The following is a 14,351-nucleotide window of genomic DNA, read 5'->3' as shown; positions in this document are numbered from 1 at the left end:
TTGTATTTAAAGTTTTGAGGGATAAGCCTCTTAAATTTCTCTAACTAGAAATATATGTTAAAAAAAACCAAAACAATTTTCAATTTTTTTGTAGTTTATTGCATTTTTTTTGCAATTTATGTAATTACTATGCACCTAATGCAGACATATTATTAAAATTTGGGCTATAATGGTTGTATTGATGTATATCAACTTGAAATGCTCCCAACAATGGCACTACAGCATGTAAAAATATAATATAAGCTCTGGCGGACTTAGTTCTATGGTAGGTCTTAAAGGGTTAATATCTTGGGGTCTTGTTCAAGAGTGTGGACTCACCCTGTCTATCACTAGTGATAGACAGATTGGGGTCATGTCTGCAGCTATGGTGACACTCCATTGGTGATGAAGAGAGTGGAGAAAGACAGCAAACCTGTTGATTTTGCAAGTCAATCTATGCTGTGACCCTTACCTGACCAAAAGAATGAGACTGCAGATACAAATGGTGAAAAAGAGTCTCCTCCAAAGGGGGGCTGTGCTGTCCTTTAGAGATTGGGTGAGGATTATAGTCATTCAAGAGGGACTCAGCCTAGAGCTACTTCTCACCCACATCGAAATGAGCCAGTTTGATTGGTTTAGGAATCTGAATAGGATGCCTCCTTGGTGAGGTGTTAAAGGCATGTTCAGAAAGAGGCCCCAGGGAAGACTCAGGATATACTACAGAGTTTATATACTTTGGGGGAAATACTTATTTGAATCACTACTGAATTTGTAAGTTTGCTCTCTTCCAAATAAAGTGAGCAAACTTACAATCCAGAAAACACATTACTTAAAAGTCATACATTGATTTGCATGTCAGAGGATGTACTTCCTGAGGCAGCTGAAGAAATTCAACCTGCCAACACGGACGATGATGCAGTTCTACACTGCAATCATCGAGTCCATCCTCACCTCCTCCATCACCGTGTGGTACGCTGGAGCCACTATCAGGGACAAACAGAGACTGCAGCGTGTTGTGCGCTCTGCTGAGAAGGTGATTGGCTGCAGACTCCCATCTTTGCAGGACCTGTACACCTCCAGGACATTGCGGCGTGCAGCTCGGATCTCAGCTGACCCTTCTCACCCTGGACACAGTCTGTTTGACCTGCTCCCCTCAGGCAGGAGGCTTCGGTCCATTCGCACCAGAACCTCTCGCCATAAGAACAGTTTCTTCCACTCTGCTGTTGGACACATGAACAATAACCATATGACTGTTCCCACCACTAACTGTTGAAATCATGACCCTACGCTGTGTCACTGCATCATTCCATGTTTGGCACTGATCACCACCTGCACTCATGTATATATCTTTCTACGTAGCACTCTTAATTCTTATTCTCATGTATATATCTCATGTATAGCTCATGCACATATCTTTCTACGTAGCACTTTTAATTCTTATCCCTACTTTTATTTTTTCATGTCTATTTAAGTGCTATTTATGACACTATTTAAGTGCTATTTATGACACTATGTTTGCACTGAAGCACCGCAGCAATTTCCTAATGTTGTAAACCTGCTCAACATTTGGCAATAAAACCCCTTTCTGATTCTGATTTCTGATTCTGATGTCACTGAGTGAAAAAAGTATTTGATCCCCATGGCTTAGGTCTTGGTGGAAAAAACCCTTGTTGCCAATCACAGTAGTACAATGTAGTCAGTCACCAGGTTTGCACACATGTCATGAGGGATTTTGCCTCACTCATCTAGGTTCAGAGGTTTCAGCTTTCTCCACATTTTCTCTAGAACTTATTCTGGAGAGTGGCTAAGACACTTCATGACCTTAACCCTCTAGACTCAACCAATGTGTCTACACACCATATCTTCTTATCAGAAAAACACCCCCAATTTATGATGTTTCCACAGCTATGGTTGAATGTGGGGGGTGGTAGAATTTCGTGGTGGCATTTAGTGGAAGCATTGCTGTCCTTTTTTGACACATTGCTGAGCTGCTCCATGTTTTCTCTGTGGCAGGTACCCAAAACTGAGAATGTACGTTTAATATACGTTTAAGCTAGCTAGGCCTGAGATTGTGTATCCTGAGTTTTTTTTTCTGGTACACAAGCTACCCTCTCCTGTGACTGGGTGTCCCGATCCTGTGCTGGCTACTCCAGGAACTCTGTCAGAGTTTCATGTTTCATAAGTCAAATGTATTTCTATTGCACTTTTAACTCATAATAGAAATATGCTTTAAAACGATGGGAGTCCCCAGTCTTCCACAGACAACTGTTTTACTGTGTGATGATTAGCTTACTCCTGTGCGAATCCCCCCTTTCTGCTGTCTTCCCTGTGGCAGTTTCCCTGGTACCAATTCATTGAAACTATGTCTTGTGTCTTTTGTGTACTGGCTAAATTTGGGCCTTCTTTGTTTGAGGTTGTCCTTATAGCCTAAGTTTCTATGCCTGAGCTGGCCCCAAGATAATCTCGAATAATATTTCAGGCTCAGGTTGTGTTCCCGCAGTCTTATATCCTGACATCCTTTCCAACATTAGAACCTGAGCTGCCTGGAAAAATCTTTGTACTTTGTATTTGACCTCAGCGGTCTGGCCACTTCTCAGCCTTGTTTAATCTTCCAGGTTTGAAGCTGGGCTACAGAACAATTGGCTTCACTTTCCATCCTGGCCACTAGAGTGATTCCAATTTACTGTTGGCCACCAGGTTGATCTCACTGGGGTTACCCCCATGAGAACATATGCCTTCTCTGCTTGCCACAAGTTTAACCACGTGAATGGACCCATCCATCACCTATATGTAACTCTGCCTTCACATCAGGCCACTTACCTACTCTATTTTGCTGTGAGCCTTTCTACTACTTGACCACCTGAAACACCGCTCTCTCCACTGGCCACAAGTGTTGCCTCCAGAGCTTAAAAATCAGCCACCAGAAGGGTTCATCCTCATTGCTGGTCCTCTGCTAGACCACTTTATCTGTAGCCATGTGCCCTGCCTTGCCATTGACGGTCTCTGTCGCACTCAGCACCTTGGCTGCCTGAGTGCATCTGGTTTAGCTTCAAATGGCTTTTCATCACTACTACTGAACATCTGCTCAACTTTCAAAGAGATTCCTCTCCCCTGTTCTACCTAGAAGGTTGTCCTTCTGAAATCAACCATCCCTTTGACATCCATCAGGATAGTCTTCCCCATCCACAAACTTTTCCAGTCTCCTCTTGCCCTTTACACTCAGCTTCTTAAAAAGCAACTAAATTTTTTCGACACTCTAAATGGTTTTATTTTCTGTTTCAATTCATATTTGGACTTGAAGTTTTTAATATGGAGTTTTTGAGCATGAACCTTGCTATGTATGAAATAAGACTGTAAATGTTGTGGTCTTCATTCTTGCTTTATGTCACTCGATAAATGAAATAATGAATAAAAATAAGTAAATAATAAAACACAAATAAAAATTTTATGATGTCAATCCTTAAGTGTGTGTGTGTGTGTGTGTGTGTGTGTGTGTGTGTGTGTGTGTGTGTGTGTGTAGGCCGGGGGGGGGGGGGGGGGGGGGGGTGATATCTAATTGACTCACAGTAGTACTTAACTTCATATGGATACAAAATACAAAAACAATTTCAACTCTTTTAGGCCCCGCCCACACTTCTCCTTCTCGGGTGGTGTGCAAGACTAAACAACACAAAAAGTCAATGAAAGACAAAGGCATTGAAATAAAACCTAATGACTGAGCTCAGAAAATCAGAGAGCTGTTATGGCCTCTTCTTTACAAACCAGTTTGCTCTTGCTTGTTTTGCTATCTTCTTACTTTTCTTTGGTTATATCCTCTTCTCAGTTTTCTCTCTCATGTCAGTTACAGGGACAGTTTGATCTAAATGGGATGTACAAGGCTGGTGATGTGGTTCTAGGAGGACTGTTTCAAATCCACTTCTTTTCAAGTGTTGCTATTCAGTCTTTTACTTCAAAACCACAACAACCTACTTGCAATGGGTAAGTAAGGCTGGTGGGAAAAAGGGAAATGGAAATTAGTGCAAAGGAAATATGAGATTGTAATAGTAGTAACTGTACTTTCTGATTTATTATCATTCAGGATAAATGCATGTATCTTGGTGCATCTATATTGTTTGTCATGAAAATAGCTTGTTAATCGTTGTTATTCAGTTTCCTTAATTGTTTTATAATGTTTTTTAATAATAAGTAATTTTGCCACATGTTGCAGTAAAGTATCTTGATGAAAATATATTTTTCAGTTAAATTTTTCTTCTCTTAGTGTTTATGCCCTAGGATTTAAGCTCGCACAAACCATGGCCTTTGCTATTGATGAGATCAATAGAAACTCAAACCTGCTACCTAATGTGACTCTGGGGTACACTCTGTATGATGACTGCCTTGAGCTTGGAATTGGATTTCGTGCAGCATTGTCAATGGCCAGTGGTCAAGAAGAGAAAATTATATTAAATAGTACATGTGTTGGAAATCCTCCTGTCATAGGGATTGTGGGTGATTCATCTTCTACAAATTCTATTGCCATTTCCAACGTCTTAGGTTTGTACAGAGTACCTATGGTAAGTTTTCTGCTCAACCATGTAACAGTTTTCTTGGATTATTTTAATTTAATTGCAAATTTAAAGACACTTGAAGTAACATGACAAAGTTAAGACATCTCTACATCAATATCGGTACAATCTGTAGTCTGTATCTTTCAGGTGAGTTATTTTGCCACATGTTCCTGCCTGAGTAACCATCAAAAATACCCATCATTCTTTAGGACGATCCCAAGTGATGCTTTCCAGGTGAAAATCTGTCAACAATTGTTTTTGTTGTCGACAAAGATGTTTTGGTTATGAACAAAGCTAATTTGCCACCATAAAGGTGTAATAATCATGTGGAAAATTGTTCTTGTCTATGCACTTACACTTAGGTACGTGCTATGATTCAGATTCTGAAGCATTTCAGTTGGACTTGGGTTGGTCTGCTTGTCAGTGACGATGATTATGGACTTCACGCAGCAAGATCATTTCAATCTGAGCTGAGTCTATTAAGTGAAAGTTGCCTGGCCTACACTGAGGTTTTGCCCTGGGACAAAGACACAGATGAACTCAGGAGGATTGTTGATGTGATGAAAAAATCCACAGCTCGAGTTGTTATTGTCTTTGAACATTACAGTCGCATGATAAACCTTATGGAAGAGGTTTGGCTTTAAAACAATCCAATTATTATTAATTGCAAAGGTCTGCATCATTGTATTGTGTAAAACATTTATTACATCATTATTTGAATGATTACAGAAAACTGTACATTCAGAATTCATTTAAAGGTGAATAATAGCTTAAATAGCATGATAATGTCACTAATCAAGTTATAGTTACAATATCTTTTCATAGAATATGGTGTAATCTAATTCACAGGTAGTGAGGCAAAATGTAACTGGCCTACAATGGATGGCCAGTGAAGCCTGGACAGCAGCTGTTGTGCTCCAAACACCTCAGCTTATGCCATACCTGCGTGGTACACTGGGTATCGCTATTCGTCGAGGCGAGATACCAGGACTCAGGGAATTCCTGTTACAAATACGTCCTGATTTACATCACAATAACAGCTATGGAAATAGTATGGTGAGAGTTTAAGCTTTTAATGTACTAGTTGGAACAATTTCCATCGCTTGTAAAAAACAATAAAAAATTATTTCAGGTGAACCAGTTTTGGGAATTCACATTTCAGTGTAGATTTGCACCAGCTCCAGCAAGCTTGCTGGAAGGTGAAGGTGCAATATGTACCGGACAGGAAGATCTAGAAAATGTGGACAATGAATTCTTGGACGTTTCCGACCTGCGGCCTGAGTATAATGTGTACAAAGCTGTTTATGCACTGGCATATTCCCTTGATGACATGCTGCAGTGCAAGCCAGGAAGAGGGCCTTTCAGTGGGAACAGCTGTGCCACTTTGCAGTCATTGGAGCCTTGGCAGGTGTGATATCATTTTACATTCTGTTTATAAATTCTTTGCTTTATAATTACTTTCAGGATAGAATTTACCACATAGAACTAAATAATATGTGATAATGTTGACTATCCAAAAGCTGGTGTGACTTAAATGGATTTTACACACTCCCAGTTTCGGAGTTGTGGAGTTGTGGAGTGACATTTAATCTAGTGACACTGGAAAGGTGCATGGCGTGTGTGATTAAGACGCTCTGTATGGACCTTTTCCCCCTCCTATCCATGGATCCCTGGATATCCCAACCCCCACACTTTGGATATATTTTACATGGTGATTGTAAATAAAGTTTTGACTTTTCATTTGAAGAACTTCGGGTCTGAGTCAATTGAGTTAGTTTGGTATGCTGACACCCACAAAAAATTAGCAGTTAATATATTTAGATCAGAAGCTTGTATTTATAAAGCATTACTAGCGATGTAATATAGATTTCTTTATTTAATAATGGGTGGGGGTGGGGGCGGGGGGATGGGGGCGGGGCATGGTATGTGGCGCTGCTGCCAGAAGGCTGACATCAGCTCATCACGCCTCCTCTGCATTTAAGTCTGTACTGGGTCCTGACAGAAGTTATTGTCATTGTGGCAGCCGGCAGCTGGAAAAGCTGCAGCTGAGTATTATAAAAACAGAAACTAGAAATAAAAGTGTGACAATGTGGTCGGGTCAGCTATGCATCGTTTACAGTGGTATCAAAACCCAGTATTGGGGCATGGTGGAACCGCGACCGGGCCAGCCAGGTTGTGGTGGCCAAGCTCCCGGCTACACAGAGGGAGCAGGTAGCGATGTTTCACCGGCAGTTGAAACAGCTGTAGGACAGATCCCACTGCCGGATGCAGTTGATAGAGAGTCTGGCAGCTTAGATCGGGTCCTTACCACTACCACCACTGCCCTTACTGACGTCCCTCGACCGCATGTGAGTGGCTGGTGTCTGATCTGTTCTGGCAGCATGCTGGTCCCCAGGGTGAGTCTGGTCCACACCTGCTGCGCCACACCGCATGCCCCACAGTGAGCCCACAGATTCAAACATCCATGTCGCTGGGGCATGGGCTGGGGACGCCACCGGTTGTGATTGATTTCCTCACCTACTCGTGCGAGTATGTGTGTGTGGTAGGAGGGGTCAGCTGGATGGCTCCCCAGCCTCAGTCAAGCCATGGGGGTATGTGGCGGGGCATGATTTGTGGCGCCACTGCAGGGAGGCTGACACACCAGAGTTGCAGCAGCTCATCACGCCTCCATTGCATTTAAGTCTGTACTGGGTCCTGACTGAAGTTGTTGTCGTTGTTGTGTATGTGTGGCTGGCAGCTGGAAAGTTACAGCTGAGTAAGTAATTTACTTGTTATGCATCCCTTTTTAACAGCTGGTTTATTACTTAAGATGGGTAAACTTCACCACTCCGTTTGGAGATCAAGTGTCATTTGATGAGAATGGTGATGCATTGCCAATTTATGATGTGATGAACTGGTTGTGGCTCCCTGATGGAAGCACTAAAGTTCAGAATGTGGGTGAGGTTAAAAGGTCCGCTTTCAAAGGTGAAGAACTCATACTTGATGAAGACAAAATCTTCTGGAACCTTGAATCCAAAAAGGTTAGATATGTTTTTTTAGATTTAACTTTTGCCACATGTCTAGTATATATCAGTGTAAAGGCTAATATTTGATTTCATCCTATAGCCACCTCAATCAGTATGCAGTGAGAGCTGTCCTCCTGGTACCCACATGGTGAGAGAGAAGGGGAAACCCCAGTGCTGTTTTGACTGCATCCCTTGTTCTGAAGGGAAAATTACTAATAAGACCAGTACGTATTTTTGTTTTTGCATGACATATTTAATTTCAATATTATGAAGAATAATGTGCATTTCACCAATGTTCCCTTTTGTATCAGACTCCTTGGAGTGCACCAGTTGTCCAGAGGATTTTTGGTCAAACCCCCAGCGTGACCACTGTATTCCTAAGAAGACAGAGTTCCTCTCCTATTTTGACCCTCTGGGTATTTGTTTGACAACAACCTCCTTACTGGGAACATTTATATGTGCTGTTGTTCTGGGGATCTTTATCTGCCATCGCACAACACCTATAGTACGTGCCAACAATTCAGAATTTAGTTTCCAGCTATTAGTGTCACTTAAGTTGTGTTTCCTTTGTTCATTGCTGTTTATCGGACGACCCAGGCTGTGGACATGCCAACTGAGACATGCAGCATTTGGGATCAGCTTTGTGCTGTGTGTCTCATGTATCCTGGTAAAAACCATGGTTGTTCTGGCTGTGTTCAAAGCCTCCAAGCCAGGAGGGGGAGCCAGTCTGAAGTGGTTTGGTGCTATGCAGCAGAGAGGAACAGTTCTATTTCTGACATCTATTCAGGCAGCCATCTGCACTACCTGGCTTGTCTCTTCCTCTCCAACTCCACATAAAAACACCCAATACCACAATGACAAGATAGTGTATGAGTGTGCAGTTGGGTCCACTGTTGGTTTTGCAGTGTTATTGGGCTATATTGGCATGCTGGCTTTCCTCAGTTTTCTAATTGCATTCCTGGTGAGGAATCTCCCTGATAGTTTTAATGAGGCCAAGCTCATCACATTCAGCATGCTGATCTTCTGTGCTGTGTGGGTGGCCTTTGTTCCTGCTTATATCAGCTCACCAGGAAAACTTGCAGATGCAGTGGAGGTGTTTGCCATTCTTGCTTCCAGTTTTGGACTCTTGATCACACTGTTTGGACCCAAATGTTACATAATCCTGTTGAGACCAGAGATGAACACAAAGAAAGCTGTTATGGCCCGTGGCATTGGTTCATAAAAAGTCAACTAATTTCAAAAGAAAGAAAAGCACATTATCTCTTTGTAGTACAGACAGAAAAAAATAATAAAAATCATAGTTAATAGTTATCAAGTTAGTTATCATAGTTATCAAAGTTAATATTCCTTTTAAATGTCTGTGCTGGTGTTAAATGACTGCAAATGTGCAGATATCTTGATTCATTCTACCTTAATTGTTTTTCATGATACAGTTGAAAAATAGAACAAATTGAAATTAAATATTGTTCCTATAAACATATACTGACTTGTGTTTATTGCATCTTCCAAGAAATTTCTATATTCTCATAAGCTTTGACTTAATTTATTAAAAATACATCAGAGGGGGATGTTCCACCTTCACCATCCTGCATACAGTGGACATCGTCGTTCACATAATAGAGACTGGCTACACACATAAACACAAAACATTGTATCGATCAAAGAAAGTACACAGCCAGAGCTTTTATCAACTTCAATTCAATTTGATTCAATTCAATTTTATTTATATAGCGCCAAATCACAAAAAGGTTGCCTCAAGGCCTTTATATTGTAAGGCAGACCCTACAATAATACATTGAAACTTGAAACTTGAAAAAAGCTTTTGATGCAATTGACCAGATATTATTTAATAAATTGGAAATGCCATTAGAGAGGTGAATAGTTATTTAAACAACAAGCAACAAATTATGAAGATGGGTAAACATTCATCAAAATGTTTGAGCATTGGTTGTGAAGGCCACTTGGGTAAATATTGGGCCCAAAACTTACGATTTTGTATAAAATGACATCGTCGTTCACATAATAGAGACTGGCTACACACATAAACACAAAACATTGTATTGATCAAAGAAAGTACACAGCCAGAGCTTTTATCAACTTCAATTCAATTTGATTCAATTCAATTTTATTTATATAGCACCAAATCACAAAAAGGTTCCCTCAAGGCATTGGTTGGGAAGGTGCACATGGGTAAATATTGGGCCCAAAACTCATGATGTTGTATAAAATGATGTAGAGCATTAGATATATTACAGTTCAATTTATTTTTGGATGACACGTTTTATGTCATGGAGAGCATAAACAGCACTTTTTGGAGATCCTCACAAAATTTGACTCAACTAGAATGATTGTTAGATAAAAGAAATTATCACTGATTTTAAGCAAAACAAAATTTATGATAATTGGAAATTCTAGGACAGGCATGGAAGTAAATGTGATGATAAACAGAGATAGAGAGTATACCAGATTTTTTTGTAGACTATAAAATCAACTGGAAACGTCAAATAAAATATGTACAATCAAAATGGTCAAGAAGCATTTGTTAAATTATTTAAATCATAAATCACTTCATATACTTTACTGTTCTCTTATATTGTCAACGTTACATTGTTGTGTAGAAGTGGTGTGCAGGGACTTTTACAGAAAGGCGAGCAGAGACAGCTGCTTTATGATAGTGCTGTTTAGGATTCAAGGGACAGAGAGCTTCATTTTAGGATGTTTTAATTTGTATTTTTTTTTTAGATTTTATTTATTGATTTGCATGACATTAAGTCCATCCATCCATCCATTCGCTTCTCCTTTTCAAGGTTGCGGGGGGCGCTGGAGCCTATCCCAGCTGTCATAGGGCGAGAGGCGGGGTACACCCTGGACAGGTCGCCAGTCTGTCGCAGGGCTAACACACAAGGACAGACAACCATTCACACTCACATTCACACCTAGTGGCAATTTGGATTATCCAATTAACCTATCCCCACAAGCTGCATGTCTTTGGACGGTGGGAGGAAGCCGGAGTACCCGGAGAGAACCCACGCAAACACGGGGAGAACATGCAAACTCCACACAGAAAGACCCTGGCCTGATGGTGGAATTGAACTCAGGACTTTCTTGCTGTGCGGCAACAGTGCTAACTACCGTGCCACCGTGCTGCCCTATGACACTAAGTAAAAGGACAAAAAGGACTATTTGATCCCCATGAACGAGGGCTTGATGGAAAAACATTTGTTGGCAATCACTGTAGTACAATGTTTATTGTAGTCAGTCACCAGGTTTGCACACATGTCATGAGGGATTTTGCCCTACTTCTCTTTACAGGAATTCTCTAAATCCTTTAGGTTCAAAGTTTTCAGAGCCCTCCACAGATTTTCTATGTTACTTAGGTCTGAAGAGTGGCTAAGACATTTCATGATCTTAACCCTCTAGAGTAACCAGATGCACCCATGCATCATATCTTTCTGAGCAGAAAAACAGCCCAAAATATGTTTTCAGAGCCATGCTTGAATGTGGGGGTGGTGTCCTTTGGGTCATACTCAGCATTTCTCTTCTCAAAGCGGTTCAAGTTGATACCAAAGAACTCAATTTTGGTTTCATATTAAGACAACTCTTTTCCCCAAGCCTTTTCTGAATAATTTAGGTCTCCATTGGCAAACTCACCAGTGTTTGCCAGTGAATGGTTCAGAATCCCCATGGATGAACTTAAGCAAGTGACTGGGGAGAGGAAGGTCTTGTTTTCTATGCTGACTGTTGCGCACCATGCTGGCTTCTGACAAACATTGGATGGTTGGTTGGATGGTGCTCTATGTAAAGGGACAACTACATACCTTCAGTTTAATTATCTCCCCTTACCTGAAATCAAATATGCTACCTCATACCCACAGAATGACTCCCTTATCTTCTGTTCCTCTTGTGCTGGGTGGCTTGTGGCTTAAAGTTGAAGATCTAGTTTCACCTGACCCTCCAGCTTTTTGGCTTTATGGCAGGCAGGATGTAGGACCCAAATGCAGGGCAGGACTTACGACACGTAGGGATGAACTAAAGGAGGCAGCTTTTATTACCCTATAAAAAACTTGAATACAAAATACACGAAAGAAAACATGACTGGAAATTAGAAAACTAGGAACGAGAAGTAGTAGAGAGTAGAGGAGTTGTCGAGTAACAACGGAAACTAGGAGCTCAGAGGAAACACACAGCACAGAAAGGGTAATGACGCGACAATGGACAGTTGAAAACACAGGGCTTAAATACACCAGGGAGTGGCGAGGGAATGGGAACATGGAACATGAAACGTGGAACACAGTGAAAGCGAGGTAACAGAAACCTAAGGACTAGAAACTAAGAATATAACATAAGCAGAAAACAATAATGAGAATCAAAACCATGAAAACCAACAAATCCAAATATATAACTAATCAAAACACACTGGGTCCCAGACCCAGTTCTGTGACACTTCCGGGTTTGAAGCTGGGCTATAGAACTACTGAGTTCACTTTCGATCCTTGCCATCAGGGTGATTCCCATTCACCAGGTCACCAGGTCTTCCTCACTGGGGTCACCCCACTAGATCTGCCTTCTCTGCTGGTGAGAAAACACTGTTTTGGTCTAATCCGCCGCAAGGATTTGAAATAAACGCGTGTAGGTTTAACCTGCCGCAAGGGTCTGTAGGTCATGCACATTCGCCCAGAGCAGCAGCCGCAGCACGGCGTGCCAGAGGATTTTCAGCCTGGCCCACCGGAGGATTCGGAGCACAACCCTCCGGAGGATTTGTGGCCCAATACGCCTCCTCCTTCTTCCTGGAGGAAGTGGCGTTCACACCACCATCATGCTGAGAAAACCCTGTTGGTGAGTGAAAGTGACTGTTTTTCTCATGCTCAGCCTGAGCATTTTGATTTTGGACCAACCACTGCTAAGCTAACAGGGTCAGAGACTGATTGTTTTGTTGCTGTGCCACTAGACCCCGTGCTCCTAGTTGTTCCTAGTTCAGAGACTGCTAACCATGATGCTCCTCTTAGTGACTGTTTTGTGTTTCCACCTGTTCTATCAACTGAAGTCTCTGGTGTTGCTCATTCGATCTTTCAATAGACTAATGTTAAGGTCAGTGGGGAGACAGCCTCAACTTCTAAGTTTCCCCCTAAATTTCCCCCAGTGAGATCTGATCTGTTTTCAAATTATTGTTTATTTAATTTTTTGAGCAGTGTAATACTCTGTTTATTGACACATTAGCAGCATCAAATAAAGAGCATCAGGTACTATGTCATCACCATTGATGAGTGTAACCCATGTGAAATACAAGGCTACAAACCCCTTTTCGTCATTTAAAGCTATTGCTTATTATTATCACACGGGAGTGCTGTCAGGCTGTCTTGCGTTTATGACCTTGCGTCTTGTGCACAGGAAGCATTGTCTGTCCCTTCCCGTGAGATCTAAGCTTAGATAATGTATTTTACTAGCCGATTAAGCTCAGAAACCTCAGCTATGAGAATGCCCCCTAGCCATATCACAGTAGGGGGAGGTAATTAAATATAGGTACTTTCACCGTTTATATTAAAAAGGTTCATTCTTAAAAAGCCAGGCTAGGGTTGTTTTTTTTTTTTTAAGTATTTGCACTGTATATTAAGGTACATTTAGTTGTTAAGATGTAAGGATGAAAATGGCACTTTTCATTGTAAACAGTGATTATTTAGGATGGATTTCCTGATTCAAAGTGATTTTAGCTTGATATTTTTGCAATATTGATTAATTATATCCTGAACTGAATTTTAAATATAAATGTATTTTCCCAGAAACCCCAGAATCTCAGGTTAAAGCTCACAACTATTTCAACAACCACCAAACAGCTAAAACAGCAAATGAGAGCAGATAAAGCTCTTTAGCTCGTCTCACCTGACAGCACGTAAACAGACACGCCCTCTGGTCTGAAAGACGACATCTCACAGATTCTGTAGCTCTCTCGTGATGTGGTATGAGTCATTGACTAGGAAAAGAAGCTAATGATCTCTTGTTAAGAACAGAAAATGTTGTTGTGAGGAATGGGCACCTGAGCTCCTTTAAACAGTTGAGAGGTCAGTTTCGGCTTCCTTCTTCTGACTTTTTTAGATTTCTGCAGCTAAGAAGCTTTTTAACAAAACATAAACAATGGAGGCAAGTTTTGGAACCCTCATCCATTGAGGAACTATTTCTAAAAATATTTCAAAGTAATTCCTCCCCAAAATTAATCAGTAATTTTTATAACGCATTTATGAGTTTCAATACAAATGCAACTTTGAATATTAAGGCAAGGTGGGAAGCTGAGACTGGCACTCAAATCTCAGACGACACCTGGGATCCTCTTGGTGATCCAGGTGATTGATATATGCATTTTTTATTTCTTTTTTTTTTTCTGCTCATTCTGTTGGTTTTTGTTTTTTGCCCTTCTCCCCCGTCCCTCTTCTCAGCTGTTTCTCTTACCCTCTTTCTTTCCCCCAGTCAAGTCTGTCCCGTATTCAGTAAGTGAAAATAAAGTAAACAATAAATGGTGAATCAAATGGACCATTACGGCAAGGCTGGGATGGTCAATTTGGTAAAGTAAATCCGTTGGGCATCTTTCTTTGCCTTTAGACAATAATTCTGATGGAAAAAGAGCCAAACGGGACAGGCGAAGAAAAAAAAAAAAAAAAAAAAAAGGCGCAGTCTCAGTTATGTGTGCCATTACTGTATTTAACACACACATAAGGCGCACTGGATTATAGGGCGCATACAAGTACCGTATGCGTATTTAAAAATAAAGCGGGAGCAAACCTTAGTTTGGTACCTTACTCACATTTCTATTACCGGTAATCATCATCAT

At 41.0% G+C, this 14,351-nt stretch overlaps 1 protein-coding gene across 1 annotated transcript; it reads left to right on the top strand.

The window, feature by feature from the left end:
* Window positions 1–3,847: 3,847 nt before the first annotated feature.
* On the top strand, window positions 3,848–8,841 carry LOC113036599 (extracellular calcium-sensing receptor-like). The gene is made up of 9 exons (XM_026193012.2): window positions 3,848–3,957; window positions 4,238–4,532; window positions 4,674–4,760; window positions 4,889–5,158; window positions 5,376–5,582; window positions 5,659–5,934; window positions 7,319–7,546; window positions 7,632–7,755; window positions 7,843–8,841. The coding sequence occupies exons 1-9, from the start codon at window positions 3,848–3,850 to the stop codon at window positions 8,751–8,753; spliced, it is 2,508 nt and encodes an 835-aa protein (XP_026048797.2). The 3' UTR covers window positions 8,754–8,841.
* The last annotated feature ends 5,510 nt before the right edge of the window (window positions 8,842–14,351 follow it).

The sequence above is a fragment of the Astatotilapia calliptera genome, chromosome 14 (assembly GCF_964374335.1).
Source record: "Astatotilapia calliptera chromosome 14, fAstCal68.1, whole genome shotgun sequence".
NCBI classification, from domain to species: Eukaryota; Metazoa; Chordata; class Actinopteri; order Cichliformes; family Cichlidae; genus Astatotilapia; species Astatotilapia calliptera.
The sequence above is the reverse complement of the archived record's forward strand: the minus strand, read 5'-3'. Positions and strand labels throughout refer to the sequence as shown.